The sequence below is a fragment of the Leptodactylus fuscus genome, chromosome 6, assembly GCF_031893055.1.
Source record: "Leptodactylus fuscus isolate aLepFus1 chromosome 6, aLepFus1.hap2, whole genome shotgun sequence".
Taxonomy (NCBI): domain Eukaryota; kingdom Metazoa; phylum Chordata; class Amphibia; order Anura; family Leptodactylidae; genus Leptodactylus; species Leptodactylus fuscus.
The window spans coordinates 121,958,302-121,974,822 of record NC_134270.1 but is presented as its reverse complement, the minus strand read 5'-3'; the positions used below and the strand labels follow the sequence as shown (position 1 = coordinate 121,974,822).

General features: G+C 42.0%; 2 protein-coding genes across 2 annotated transcripts in view; both read left to right on the top strand.

Annotated features, from left to right (window-relative positions):
- Positions 1-16,521, top strand: part of ZNF281 (zinc finger protein 281) — a 523,665-nt gene that overhangs the window by 149,877 nt on the left and 357,267 nt on the right. The window lies entirely within an intron of this gene.
- Positions 767-15,685, top strand: LOC142209653 (beta-1,4 N-acetylgalactosaminyltransferase 2-like). Its single transcript, XM_075278676.1, has 5 exons — positions 767-826; positions 3,683-3,870; positions 12,108-12,248; positions 13,625-13,847; positions 15,465-15,685. The coding sequence occupies exons 1-5, from the start codon at positions 799-801 to the stop codon at positions 15,674-15,676; spliced, it is 792 nt and encodes a 263-aa protein (XP_075134777.1). The 5' UTR covers positions 767-798; the 3' UTR covers positions 15,677-15,685.

The following is a 16,521-nucleotide window of genomic DNA, read 5'->3' as shown; positions in this document are numbered from 1 at the left end:
AGGCATTAGGGCTAGTTCACACGGGCACAGAGGGGGCAGAGGAATCCACGTCATAATCAGCTCCCTCACAATGGTGGTCTATGGAGACCGCTAGTTTTCTTTTTTCCTCTAGCGGCATGTTGCCGCTACCAGAAAAAAGAAGCGAGCTGCCCTTTCTTCGGCTGTATTCACACAGAGTAACGCCAGGCTTTTTTTGTGTGTTTTTTGCACATAGTGCCGCGTAGCGCCGCGTATACGCCGCGTTAACGCCGGTCAACGCCACCGCAAAATAGCGCGGCGTTAACGCCGCGTATACGCGGCCTTAACGCGGCGCTACGCGGCCTTAACGCGGTGCTATGTGCAAAAAACACACAAAAAATGCCTGGCGTTACTCTGTGTGAATACAGCCTTCAGGCGGATTCCGCGGCTCATTGTCCCGTGGCGTCCGCTTCGCGGTAGCAACCTCCAGAGCCAGCCCATTCATTTGAGCCTACTCCGGAGGGGGAAACAGCGACTGTCGGAATCCACAACAGTCGTGGCAGGCGTATTTTGGCCAGAGAATGACGTGGCTCCCCACGTCACTCTCGCTGCCAAAATCCACCCTTCCGCTCCCCGTGTGTAGTTAGAGTTTAGCTGTGAATTATACTGAGATGTGGGGGGGGGGGGGGACGGGACAACAATACATAAAATAGGATCACACGTGATAACAGATTACTTCCAGCAGTCTTTAGGAATATATCTTTATGTTTTTGTTCTGCAGTGAAGTTTACTTTGAATGAACACACGGCTCAGATACCAATTTCAATTCGGCAGCCACCAATGCCACGCTTACATGACCCAGGAAAAGGTAATGTACATTAAAAACATAAACGTATTGTTTTTTTTATCAAAATATACCAGGCACCCAAACTGATCCCATCTTTTATGAGGAATACAGTGGATGATATGCCTATACCCCCAATTATCATCTGAATACAATGCATTTTGCATTTCATATTTTTGAAAAGAATAACATGCCATTCAAGGCAAAAATGTAGATGATAATCAAAGATGAATATTATAAACCACAGAAATTGGACTCATCATAAATAAAACAAAGAAAGTTTATTATGATTAATAAAAATATGCACAACAATAATTGACACAATACAAAGACATATAGGGGAACCAATGCTACCTCAAAAAAATGCACGTGGTAAATGTGTATGTGTGTACTAACAAGTGCAAATGACATGAAAAAGCAAAAAGCCGTATGATAGGGTATGGTAATGTAAATAAATAGCGTCAGTAGAGATGCAAAAATTACCATGCATGCAATAATGTGCAATAGAGTCATAGTGACTGAACTCTGCTCAAAAATGTATTGAAGCTAACCATACACCATAAACCTAAACAGCATAAGTTATGACATGTAAAAGACCACGTACCACGTGAAATCGCAATTTGCACTTGTCATTTGCACGTCATTTGCACTTGTTAGTACGCACATACACATTTACCACGTGCATTTTTGTGAGATAGCATTGGTTCCCCTATATGTCTTTGTATTGTGTCAATTTTTGTTGTGCATATTTTTATTAATCATAATAAAATGTCTTTGTTAAATTTATGATGAGTCCAATTTCTGTGGTTATTTCATATTTTTGGAATCAAGTCTGGGATTGGAGAACAAGCTTTGGATGCCTAAGGCTCATGGTGCCACCATCAGTACTTGAACTGAACTATGTGAACTACAGTAGTATGTGAACAATTTGTTTTCCAAATAAAGATTTTCTAGCGATCAGCTGATCATTTTATCTACTGTTATCACTAGAGATGAGCAAAGTTTTCAAAAATTCGATTCTGCTCCTTCGCCGGATTTCACAAAAAAAATTTGATTGTATCCAAATTTATTTCAGCGAATAGCATTAAGAAACAGCTATTTCCTGGATGCAAAGTGCCTGTATAGTGGTGTAGAACACCAAACCTTGCAGAACACACAAGGGGAGTCTGCTGTGGTAGTCAAACAATACAGTGAGTCAGTATGACACACATATGACAGACAGAGTGGGGAGTTGTGTGGCATAAATAGTACCCGCTCACGATGGTGGCTGTAGGAAGGAGCACTTGGCATCAGATGGGTGGCAGCATCAGAATAGTAACTGAGGCAGGTAGCCAGAAGAAACCTGTCTCTTTTGTCAAGGTTTGGGTGAGGCAGCATGAATTATTTAATCTGATGTATCAGGCATTGGTGGGTGGAAATCCTGGCTGGTTCACCTTCACAAAGGTCAAGTTTTGGGTGGACAGGCGAGTTCTTCTTAAGATAACTATGGCCCCCACCGCAATAAACATCCACTCCGATGCCACACTACTGGCCAGGAAGGACAGTTTTTCCGTGAGCAAACTCGGCCAGTTGCGGCCAGAAATGATGAGTGACAGGGTGTACTCCAAGTATTGCCACCACTTGCAGGTTCAGGTTCTGTCGTATGTCTAGCTGTTGGTGAGTAGTTTCTTCACTATGTGGGTGAAGAACGTTGCTCATCAGTGACTCTAAGCTCAGGCTGGTGCTGATGGACCTGGTACTGCTCCTGTCCCCCCCCCCACACACACACACACACACACACAGCTGCCATGGCAGTTCAAGGTGAGTGCTCAGGGACCCCCGGGTCGGACAAGCGAGAGGATGGATGATGGCGCATATAGGTAGCGGCCAACTTTCTACATAGGATGTCTCTATTGTAGTTCAGCTTGTTCTCTCTCTCAGCGGGTGCAAAAAAAAGACCCTCATTTTGACCAGTAGCGAGGGTCTAACATGGCGGAGAGCCAGTAGTCATCCCTCTTCCGAATGGTGACAATTCGACTGTCACTACACAAGCAAGTGAGCATGCATCGGGCCATTTGCTCAAGTAACTTGGAGGGACTCCCTGCATCGATCTTCACTGCATACTGCCACGGTGTGTCTTCCTCATCTCCCTCTTGCTGTTTCAGTTGCTTCTGCTCCTCCTCTCCTGTCAGCCATGTAGAAAAACCACCCATTTTGTTACACATTACTTATGCTCCAATGTCCTCCTTCTCTTCTTCCAGTTCAGCCCCCACAGGGCTCATGTGGCCGTGAGATGTAGGCGCCACATCTCCAGTCCCCTGAACAGACAGATTTAAAAGCATCTTTTCCAGGATATGAATCAGTGGAAAAATGTTGTTCTTCTTCTCGTCCTGGTGACTGACTAATAAAGTGGCCTCGTACTGACCCACAGAATACAGATAACATGTCACTTTTGCCACACAGTGAATGCTTTAACAGTTAAATCCATAAGAATTTGGAGCAAATGTATTTTTTTTTCCAATTCCACCTCATTCAGAATTTTTTTTCCATATTCCCAGTACATTGTATAGGATATTGAATGGTGCCATTACAAAGTACAATTGGTTTTGCAAACAATAAGCCATCATGTGACTCTTGGACTAAAAATTTTAAAAATTATGGCTCTTGGAATGGGGAGAGAGAAAAACGGAAATGCAAAAATGAAAATTAGCAGAGGCATGAAAGGGTTAATGTACCCAGCCCAATAACTGTACCACTCTTGTCTATGGATTGTGTCTTATACTACAGCTCTTCCTTATTGAGGAAAAGTGCTTACAAAGCTACTGTAATCTAGACAAGGGGATGTCCTGGTGAACCTACCTGTACACATAATGTTATATAACCTGATGCTTCTGTTTACAGAAAACAACATTAGTGACCTGGTCACCATCACCACCAAGACGTTTCTGCGCTACGACAAGCTGCGGGTTTTGTTAAAGAGCATACGTCAATATTATCCTGACATGAAGGTCATTGTGGCTGATGACAATGATACGCCTGAGAAGATTGACGACCCCAATGTAGAGCAATATATTATGCCATTTGCAAAGGTTTGTTCACATGCGGCCACTTATACATGTAATGATGTAGCTATAAAGTGCACAGATATAACATTCTTATCTGACTCCTGATCATATGTTTAAGGTATAGTTTGGACTTATATAGTCTGAAAGGAAATATTTCTCAGGTGAACAAATAACCTTGTCGTGATATTATAATGCGTGGGGCCACTGTGGAGCATATCATACTGTGTGGGGGCCACTGTACAGTATATCATATTGTGTGGGAGCCACTGTGGAGCATATTATTCCTTGTGGGGGATACAGTGAAGCATATTACAATTTTATAGCAGAAATGTAATCTTATCACAGGCTGTAATTACAATGCATGTTCAATATTAAGAAGATCTGTGCAGTGTAAACAGCAAAAGAGTGAAGATGCTCACAAAAGCACCATAGTCCCTTCAAACAGTTGATCAGCAGGTGCCCAGGGTGCTAGATCTACACTTAGCCCTTAGATCTGTTACACTGCTAGGACCCTGCAGATCAGATGTTTACCAGAACATGCAGCTCCCAGCATTGTTTCCATGCTGGGTGCTGCTGACTCACCTTATTTTTGATAACGGCAGTTGTGTGTACTATAGTTGCATGGGCCATGTTAATGTTAACAATTCTAGGAGCCACGATATTCGCTTGCCATACATAGTGTAGTGGTGGGTTTAGGTAGTGCAGTGGAGCACATCATATGGTGGTTGAGCAGCAGGGCATTGTTATTACCTGTAGCCTGTGTCGGTACAGCTGATTTGTATGGGTTCTGGCAATGGGCCCCTAGAGACAATTTTACTGGTGGGCCCTAGACATCCCAGTTCGACATTGGATCTACAACATGTAGTTATAGTCAGTGCTCTTGAGAAATGATAACTTCCAGCAGGCCCAGTGGCAGACACCCATGGAGCTACCTTTACATTCTTCATATGGGGTAACTCTTTTGTTATCACTGAGAACTGTTAGGTTCAGGCTATAAAAAATAACCAATAGATAGGATAAAAGACAAACAAATGTTAGATGAGATTTTCATCTATTGGTTCTGAATGTTCTATTCACTATATCCACAGATATCAGATATTATTTACTATATAAAATATATTTTGTATTTGACAAAGAGGGGCACAAAATGCTACCTTTAAACACACGAATTCTAACTAGCATAAAATATAACTTTTATTTTGATTAGCTAAAAATAATATAGCCAGGGCTATTAAAACAAACAAATAACAAACACACCAGCAGACGTGATTAGGACAACTCCCAATACACTCTTTCAGTATGTGTCCCCACAGACTGCTGGCGCAATTATATTGATTTAAATGAGCATCCAGGGAATAGTAAACTAACTCTCTGGCACATGCTAGTAAACACCACTTTATAGGTTCAAGAATAAGAGGTTGTTACTCTAGCTGCTGCCGTAGCTGTATAGGATAATCATCCCCCCATTACCCTGCTCTAATATCTTGCATAGAGCCCTGGAGCCTATTGACACTCATGCACACTTACACACATGCCACCCTATGTAAGCTAGGTGTGGCTTTTTTACAGATTAAGTGTGCATACCAAATGCTGGTCTTAGTAATTTACTGACATTTATGCTCTTTCACTATGTCCCTGCCTGTTCAAAATAAACTACAGGTATCCAGGTTTAAGATGCGCATAATAAAATCTCTCAACGCGTTTCAAAGTTAAACTTATCATCAGGAGAGGATGTAACAATCAAAAAAATAATAAAGATGTAGTTGCGGTTAAAACCGCATTTCCCGGTCCCTGATGGTGGGAGCCGGTACGGAGTGTCTGACGCTGACTGCTGCAGCGCTGGGGTTTAAATAGAGCCCAGACTGCTTCTAAGGATACGCCCCCTCGACATCATTCGGGTCTCCGCCAATCAGATTGCAGAGTCTCCGTGCGGAGGATAGCTCCTCCTTCTGTGGGCGTATGTTTGCCTCCGAAGCGTCCAAAATAAACAGCGCTGTTACTGTCTATGGAAGAGGAACCCGAAGGTAGGTATATATCATATCTGACAGATATTGGGAATGAATCGCTCCACACCAAAACCCTTTATTGCCATTGATACGCAAACACACAACTCCCTGCATTTATTGGCAGGTGAAAAAGATCGTGTAGCATATAGATAGGTCTGAAAAGTGGGCAATACCCTGCGTTTATTGACGGGTAAAACTACCCGTCTAGCATACATATTCATTTAGCGGAAGTTCAAAAGGAACCATGATAGGGGGACATTTCTGAGAATCAGTCCCATCATCACTTCAGTACACTATCGATGCGAATAAAAAATAAAAAATGTTTAATCTAATCATTTACAAGATTACTGCTACGGTAAAAGGACTTAATATGGAGTTAACCCTATCCCTACCATAGTGTACTAAGAAGAGCTATAGTGAAAGGACTTAATATGGAGTTAACCCTATCCTTACCATAGTGTACTAAGAGGGACAAGTGCCTCAAGACATGCCTTTCCCTCATTGTTCCTATTTCCTGGGTTTTTATAGGTTAGAGAAGATATCAAAATTAGTGGAGTATATCCAGCCCTACTGTCTATTTAGTCTCAAATAAATGGGGCAAAGGAAATTTGATCGTTAAGACCTTTTGGTCTTACACATTGGAATTTAAAGATCCACCTCGCCTCGTGTTGTAACAAAAGGCGATCCCAGTCACCTCCCCTTGTGGGTTCGGGTACATGTTCAATACCCTGAAACTTCAAAGTTTCAGGGTTGCCACCATGGTACTGCCACACGTGGTTCGATAAAGTTTTATCCTCTTTCCTGTTGATATAACCAATATGTTCCAACACTCTCTTTTTGAACTCACGTCGGGTCTTTCCGACATAGTTGAGTGGACACGGACATGTGACACAGTAGATCACTCCTGCCGTCCGGCAGTTGATAAATTGTCTCGTATCATAATGGATGTTAGTCGTTACGCACAGTACTTGATTCCCTTTCTGTATGTGTTCACATGCCTTACATGTACCACACTTGAATGTGCCGTGTGGAATACTGCGATTTAACCACGTTTTCTCAGGTGCAGCAGGTCTAAGATGGCTATGTATTAATAGGTCACGTAGGTTCCTGCCTCTCCTGTACGTGACACTAGGTCTTTCACTCACAAGGGGTCTAACCTCTGAATCCATTGTGAGAATGTCCCAATATGATCTTAAGATATCCAGTACATTCTTATATCCCCGGTCATAATTGCCTATTAATCTGACAATTTTATTGTCACTAATCGAACGTTGTTTTGGTGTAAGTAGTTCTGTTCTATCTCTACTCTTTGCATCTTTTCTTGCTTTGAGTAGTAATGGGTTAGGGTAACCTCGTTGCCTAAATCTGGCTCCTAATTCTTCTGATTTTTCTTCAAAGTCCTCCAGGTCCGAACAATTCCTGCGAACGCGCAGAAACTGTCCCTTGGGTATGCCTCTCCTCAGGGGTGCTGGGTGATAACTATCCCACCTGAGGAGAGAATTGGTCGCTGTATCTTTACGAAATAGGTTGGTTTTCAACTTGCCAGATTCGTCGACTGTGACAGTGATGTCTAGAAAGGTGATGGTGACCGGGTCTATAGTCGAGGTGAATCTCATGTTGATGTCATTATCATTCAACTTTTCCACAAAAGTGTTAAAGCTCTCCACTGTACCTGTCCACAGAATCAGCACGTCATCAATATAACGTAGCCAGAGCGAGATATATGGAGTCCATTGTTCGTGCTCTTCTGTAAAGACGAGGCGCTCCTCCCACCAGCCCAAAAATAAATTAGCATAAGTCGGGGCTGCAGAGCTCCCCATAGCGGTCCCCCGCTGCTGGTGGAAGAAGCGCCCGTCAAACGTAAAGTAGTTTCTAGTCAGCACGAATTCTAGGAGCTCCAAAATAAACTCGCCATGGTCTGTTAGCTGAGTTCTCCTACTCTGTAGGAAGTATCTAATCGCCGCACACCCCTTGTCATGCGGGATCGAACTATATAATGCTTCAACGTCTAGAGACGCTAGAAACGAACCTGGTGGAAGATGGACGTCCTGTAATTGTCTCAGGACGTCCATCGTGTCTTGGGCATAGGAGGAAAGAGATGACACGAAAGGGCGAAGCACCCTATCTAAATAGATGCCCGCCCCCTGCGTCAGTCCCCCTATGCCCGAGACAATGGGTCTTCCTTTAAGGGGAGATACCCCTTTGTGGAGCTTCGGAAGGCTGTAGAAAGTAGGCACAAGGGGCCTACTTTTATCAAGGGGTCCCCCGATCACACAGTATTTTTTACGGGGTCGGGGAGAACCAAATCCACCTCAGAAATAATAAAGAGCAATCCCCTTTGTGAAACACTAAATAGAACTAACGAAATGCAGGTGGTTAATCTTTCAAGCCATGAATTAACATCGGAGGAACATAATGTACTCAAAAAAGGCCTGTCATTTGTGCCAACAGTGCAATTTGACTTATTTTCATGGGTAAAGGACATTTCATTATTCACACGAAAGCTAAAATGGATGAAATACATGAACGCAATTAATAAGAAAAAATGTGAGGAGTTGGGGATAGACCCTGAGGATTTTGAAAATCTTAAACTGTTGGAAGAACTATGGAGGGAGGGGGAGGGCATAGAGGAGACAAAGTCACTCACAAGCCTCCAACCAAAGAGTACTAGCGCACCCCCGGTCTTTGAAAATAGCTCCATTGAAATCTTTGAACAGTTGGTGATCAGGGACCTGACTAGGGTAGAAACATCTGACCTAATGAAAGGCAACAACCTGACACGTACAGAAATGATGGCTCTAAAGGATCTATCAAATAACGATAAAATTGTTATTAAACCGTCAGATAAAGGCGGGAACGTTATATTGATGGATAGAGATACATACGTGAAAATGTGTTTGTCACTGTTAGAAGATCAAGAGACTTATCGAGTCCTTGATAGCAACCCTACAAGTATTTTCAAAAGGGAATTAGACTCCATCCTCAAAAGGGCCCTTGAAATTGGCCTCATTGACAAAAAAGAACTGGCGTTCATGGAAAATAGAACTCCCACTGTGCCTACTTTCTACAGCCTTCCGAAGCTCCACAAAGGGGTATCTCCCCTTAAAGGAAGACCCATTGTCTCGGGCATAGGGGGACTGACGCAGGGGGCGGGCATCTATTTAGATAGGGTGCTTCGCCCTTTCGTGTCATCTCTTTCCTCCTATGCCCGAGACACGATGGACGTCCTGAGACAATTACAGGACGTCCATCTTCCACCAGGTTCGTTTCTAGCGTCTCTAGACGTTGAAGCATTATATAGTTCGATCCCGCATGACAAGGGGTGTGCGGCGATTAGATACTTCCTACAGAGTAGGAGAACTCAGCTAACAGACCATGGCGAGTTTATTTTGGAGCTCCTAGAATTCGTGCTGACTAGAAACTACTTTACGTTTGACGGGCGCTTCTTCCACCAGCAGCGGGGGACCGCTATGGGGAGCTCTGCAGCCCCGACTTATGCTAATTTATTTTTGGGCTGGTGGGAGGAGCGCCTCGTCTTTACAGAAGAGCACGAACAATGGACTCCATATATCTCGCTCTGGCTACGTTATATTGATGACGTGCTGATTCTGTGGACAGGTACAGTGGAGAGCTTTAACACTTTTGTGGAAAAGTTGAATGATAATGACATCAACATGAGATTCACCTCGACTATAGACCCGGTCACCATCACCTTTCTAGACATCACTGTCACAGTCGACGAATCTGGCAAGTTGAAAACCAACCTATTTCGTAAAGATACAGCGACCAATTCTCTCCTCAGGTGGGATAGTTATCACCCAGCACCCCTGAGGAGAGGCATACCCAAGGGACAGTTTCTGCGCGTTCGCAGGAATTGTTCGGACCTGGAGGACTTTGAAGAAAAATCAGAAGAATTAGGAGCCAGATTTAGGCAACGAGGTTACCCTAACCCATTACTACTCAAAGCAAGAAAAGATGCAAAGAGTAGAGATAGAACAGAACTACTTACACCAAAACAACGTTCGATTAGTGACAATAAAATTGTCAGATTAATAGGCAATTATGACCGGGGATATAAGAATGTACTGGATATCTTAAGATCATATTGGGACATTCTCACAATGGATTCAGAGGTTAGACCCCTTGTGAGTGAAAGACCTAGTGTCACGTACAGGAGAGGCAGGAACCTACGTGACCTATTAATACATAGCCATCTTAGACCTGCTGCACCTGAGAAAACGTGGTTAAATCGCAGTATTCCACACGGCACATTCAAGTGTGGTACATGTAAGGCATGTGAACACATACAGAAAGGGAATCAAGTACTGTGCGTAACGACTAACATCCATTATGATACGAGACAATTTATCAACTGCCGGACGGCAGGAATGATCTACTGTGTCACATGTCCGTGTCCACTCAACTATGTCGGAAAGACCCGACGTGAGTTCAAAAAGAGAGTGTTGGAACATATTGGTTATATCAACAGGAAAGAGGATAAAACTTTATCGAACCACGTGTGGCAGTACCATGGTGGCAACCATTGAACATGTACCCGAACCCACAAGGGGAGGTGACTGGGATCGCCTTTTGTTACAACACGAGGCGAGGTGGATCTTTAAATTCCAATGTGTAAGACCAAAAGGTCTTAACGATCAAATTTCCTTTGCCCCATTTATTTGAGACTAAATAGACAGTAGGGCTGGATATACTCCACTAATTTTGATATCTTCTCTAACCTATAAAAACCCAGGAAATAGGAACAATGAGGGAAAGGCATGTCTTGAGGCACTTGTCCCTCTTAGTACACTATGGTAAGGATAGGGTTAACTCCATATTAAGTCCTTTCACTATAGCTCTTCTTAGTACACTATGGTAGGGATAGGGTTAACTCCATATTAAGTCCTTTCACTATAGCTCTTCTTAGTACACTATGGTAGGGATAGGGTTAACTCCATATTAAGTCCTTTTACCGTAGCAGTAATCTTGTAAATGATTAGATTAAACATTTTTTTATTTTTTATTCGCATCGATAGTGTACTGAAGTGATGATGGGACTGATTCTCAGAAATGTCCCCCTATCATGGTTCCTTTTGAACTTCCGCTAAATGAATATGTATGCTAGACGGGTATTTTTACCCGTCAATAAACGCAGGGTATTGCCCACTTTTCAGACCTATCTATATGCTACACGATCTTTTTCACCTGCCAATAAATGCAGGGAGTTGTGTGTTTGCGTATCAATGGCAATAAAGGGTTTTGGTGTGGAGCGATTCATTCCCAATATCTGTCAGATATGATATATACCTACCTTCGGGTTCCTCTTCCATAGACAGTAACAGCGCTGTTTATTTTGGACGCTTCGGAGGCAAACATACGCCCACAGAAGGAGGAGCTATCCTCCGCACGGAGACTCTGCAATCTGATTGGCGGAGACCCGAATGATGTCGAGGGGGCGTATCCTTAGAAGCAGTCTGGGCTCTATTTAAACCCCAGCGCTGCAGTAGTCAGCGTCAGACACTCCGTACCGGCTCCCACCATCAGGGACCGGGAAATGCGGTTTTAACCGCAACTACATCTTTATTATTTTTTTGATTGTTACATCCTCTCCTGATGATAAGTTTAACTTTGAAACGCGTTGAGAGATTTTATTATGCGCATCTTAAACCTGGATACCTGTAGTTTATTTTGAACAGGCAGGGACATAGTGAAAGAGCATAAATGTCAGTAAATTACTAAGACCAGCATTTGGTATGCACACTTAATCTGTAAAAAAGCCGCACCTAGCTTACATAGGGTGGCATGTGTGTAAGTGTGCATGAGTGTCAATAGGCTCCAGGGCTCTATGCAAGATATCAGAGCAGGGTAATGGGGGGATGATTATCCTATACAGCTACGGCAGCAGCTAGAGTAACAACCTCTTATTCTTGAACCTATAAAGTGGTGTTTACTAGCATGTGCCAGAGAGTTAGTTTACTATTCCCTGGATGCTCATTTAAATCAATATAATTGCGCCAGCAGTCTGTGGGGACACATACTGAAAGAGTGTATTGGGAGTTGTCCTAATCACGTCTGCTGGTGTGTTTGTTATTTGTTTGTTTTAATAGCCCTGGCTATATTATTTTTAGCTGATCAAAATAAAAGTTATATTTTATGCTAGTTAGAATTCGTGAAAATATATTTTGTACCATTTATGGAAAAACTGCTGGGTTCTGAAGTACAAAATGTAGTAACATTGACTATCTTCTTATGTAGGGATGGTTTGCAGGCAGGAATCTTGCTGTGTCTCAGGTGACAACCAAGTATTTCCTCTGGGTGGATGACGATTTTGTCTTTACCAATGAAACTATAATTGAAAAAATGGTGGATGTGCTTGAAGCAACTGACCTGGATCTGGTAAGAAGCTGAGAAACCTCTTCTAGGGTTTACAAATAACACGGCAATCAATGTAATAAAGACTACCTGAAGGGGGATGGACATACCGCACCGCCACCGATCAGCTGTATTCTGCATATTGATGACCAAGTGCAGCTGTTGTGTCCCTTATTTTTTTTTCTATTGTTTATGGACAGCTACACTAGAAATACAGGCTGAATACAGATCAGATCTCCCTAACAACACTTGTCAGTTCTGATAAATTAAAGTAAAAAACGTTAAAGGGGTTGTCCCATTACAAGGATCCTATCTATACTGCTTGTTAATGTGGATGTAAGACTTTTCCTAAATACATTGCTTCAGCAAAACTGCTTTGTTTGTCCACTATCTTACTTTATTCTTTTTTTTTTTTTTGACACATCCCTTGACTTATCTGGTCATAAGTCAAGTGATGTATCTGCTACTCTCAGGGGGGAGGGAGGAGGGGCTAAGTGCACGGGAGCGAGCCTGTGTATCTAGCTATTCCTGTGTCTGCAACACGTGACCTAGCTTCCTGTTAGCAGATAGAGGAGAGGAGCTGCTTTCATTTCTTCTGTTCTCCCAGTTATCAGGCTAGCTAATTCAGTTGTGTTCATTATGGCAGAGACAGGCAGTCTCTGTATGTAACACAGAATGGAGTTGCTGCTGCCTGTACTTCATAGTCCAATATGGGTGGGCGGAGCTACACATGAATTTGGGGGTGGAGCTAAACTGCAGGTTGCATGTGAAACCCCGCCCACCAAATGATGCAAGAAACCAGGAAGAAAGAAGATTTTACAGCAGTGAAGACTGGTGAGTATGCGAGGTGGGAATACCCCTTTAATAAAGTATATTTAAAAACTGTTCAGCGCACCCCTTACTACAGAATAGTTAAAGTTACACTTTAAGGATTGGTCATCATTAATATAAATGTTGGTTCTTTTTCTGAAATTAGTTACATTTTCTTGGTAGATCACTGCCTGTACACTGTTTTTTGCATCAATATTAGTGTGATTGGGGTCTGACTCCTGATGCCCACATTGCTCAGCTGACTGCTGTATCCCCCTCATTATTTACCAGACACAGCACCATATATTTGGTGAGGACTGTGTCTGATTGCAGTTAAACAATGAAAGGGAAACAGCGCCTCCAGTCTGTTAAATAATTGCAGTGTCTTCAGTCGGACCACCCACTCATCAGATATTGATGATCTACCCTAAGGATAAGTAATAAGTCTTATAGTGGCAGATAAGCCCCTTAGTTCTCACTACCAGTTGTGATGTTTCATGTCTCCCCCTCCATATTCCTATTTCCCCATATGTTACAAATCCTCAGCATGTTGCACTGACTAATGTTCATTCTGGTTGTCTTTTATGCAGGTGGGAGGTAATGTTGCCGGAAACTATTTTAGCTTTACGCTCCTTCTTAAAGAAGGGGGAAAGGATGGTGATTGTTTACACTGGAAGAAAGGAACTTACTATACAATCCCAGGCTTCCCTAACTGCGGCACGGCTGCTGGAGTAGTCAACTTCTTTCTAGCCCACACAGACCGAATTCTAGGTGTTGGATTTGACCCAAAACTAAGCCGAGTAGCACATACTGGTAATGGTCATATTTTATATACAATTAAGTATAACTCTAAGCACTAGAACACCCAGAAGGTGAACTGCAGTTTTTGGAGGCATCCATCTTATCACCAAGGGCACACCTATAGGAAGTGGAGGGGAAGGTTAAATTCAGGCCCTGACACCTGTAAAAGGCAAAAAGATCTATCAAATAAGAAGATTAGTATTGTAATAGTCACATAATAGGTGGAAGCCCTTTTTCAGATTTTTGAACTGGAGCCAAGAAACTTTACAAACTACCTCATACAGCCAAATGCATTACAGAATATCCTGCAGTATTCTCAGAGAAAACTGGTTACCATTAGTGGATAAATCACTATTTTCAAAAAAAAATATATATATATATATATATATATATATATATATATATATATATATATATATATATATATATTTTGATCCCATAGGAGTACACTGAAGAAGAATAGTCTGTACAGATTACCCAAATTGCTGGGCCAACTACATAAAAACATTAACTTAGTAACCTCTAGTCCTGAAAGTAGAATTCTAGCTATCCCAAATGCCTCTGCACTGGTAGGACACCTCACCATTTCTGATTTTAGCTACTTGGAAGGGCTCCCGTCCTATAAATACCAACATGATGTTGGACTGGGAAGTCTAGTGCCCACCAGTAAAATATATTCCAGGGGCCCCGATACAGTTGCATGCATATATTCCCTGACACTCATCTGCAAATTCCAAAAATGTCACCAATATAGATGTATTTTTCGGTAGTATATTGTGGTAAAGCCCTTTCCTCTGATTGTTTCTCTCCTGAGGTCCTGTCAGTAGCCAGCTGCCTTGCTTTTGCCTTGAACTAGATCCATTTTAGCATTTTGAGCGGGGACATATTCCCACACAACTGCAGACCTCAGTCAGCAGCAAGACTGTGCAAGAAAGGGGCCCCTACAGTGTGATGGAGAAGATGGGGCCCAGGGAGACCTAACTCTGCACCAAGATGTCATCTCAGTTATTCGGTGTTTCAGCCATATATGAAAATAAACTTCGTAGTTCGTTAAATAATATACACAATTGAGATGTTGTACAATGAATATCTGTATGAAGTATAGTTTGCCTAGTTGCCAATCCAGGGTGTGCTGGTGGCCCACCTGGCTCAGGGACCCTCTAAGGGATTTGACTCTTCAACTGTGGACCAGTCAGAGCCAGTACCCACCATTAGCTTCATAGATTTAACTTGCCAACACCGTACCTTTTAGATATTATTTGTATACTGCTACTAGACCTTTGGGGCCCATTACTATATTGGCCGCTGAGACATCTGGAGAATCCACTAGTTTTCTTGTCTTTTAAACCAGCCCTATTTGTAAATCCAACTGCAAATGGTCTATTCAGTGGTTTCTCCAACAATCAGAGTAGAAATAATCTTAACAGGTCTGGGTAAATATTAATGGGAATGGTCTTCAACCACTTGATTTTTTTTTAATCCTTCAAATATAATTCAATGCTTTAAAGTCCCATTAAGAAGTGAAATTACTAGATTATCCCACCACCACCACAAGGTCACGTGTGTTTTGCCTATTTCATTGCTTGGCATCCTATTGCCTTAATTTCTGTAATATTTTCGCACTTCCAGAGTTCTTCATAGATGGATTGGGACGCTTGAGAGTTGGAATCTGTAGTGATATTATTATTGGACACCAGCGTAAGGAAAAGCCAAAGGATAAAGAGTTACTGGAAAAATATAATAAGTACAAATTTTTCCGGAAAGGTAATGCTGACCAAGTGAGGTTTAAGCTAGGTCTGCTATACTTCAAGAATCGACTGAGCTGTTTCATCAAGGAATAAGGTCCCAACAAGAAGCATCTTCTTTGTGAATTTCTTATGTAATGATTATTCCGGAATCCTCCATAATTACTGCTTTCGGACATCTACTTGCTGTATACTGGCAGGCTTTCATGTATGTAGATATGTCAGTACCAGGGAATAGAGCAGTGATATGAAAACTTACTTCGTTCACTATGAAGGTTTAGACATCAATCATGGTACTGTGACGAGTGATGGTTTGATTCTGATAAACCATCTAATGCCTTTCTTTTTCCATACACCATTTGCAAATGTTAAAATGTGATAGTTACTATGATACTATTAAATTACATTAATAGATAAACTAGTAATTTATTTGAGTATTTGAACAATTCTTTTATATAGTTTATATTGGATTCTTACTACATACTGGTTATATGAAACATGTAAATGCACTTGTATATGTTTTTCTTACTGTGTTCTACTCTTTACTATGCCAAATATACATTTTGGTTCTAGATTGTATATTGACATCTGTTCCAGGGGAGGAGGAGGGAGGGAAGACGGTCAGCCTAAGCAACACAAACAACTCTCAATACAGAAACAAGGGAAAATAAATAAAAATACAGGATTTGACAGAAAGGATCCAAAATGCTTTAATAAAGTATATTACGAAATTTATTAAAGGGATCTTATCATTAAAACACATTTTTTTCTGGATAACACGTAGGAATAGCCTTAAGAAAGGCTATTCGTCTCCTACCTTTAGATGTCTTCTCCGCGCCGCTGTTCCGTAGAAATCGACAGTGACGGAGAATGCAGCGGAGTCGGGAGATAGGTAAGTAACAGTAGTTTGTTATGTTTGTATCCCTCTGGGTCTCCGATTA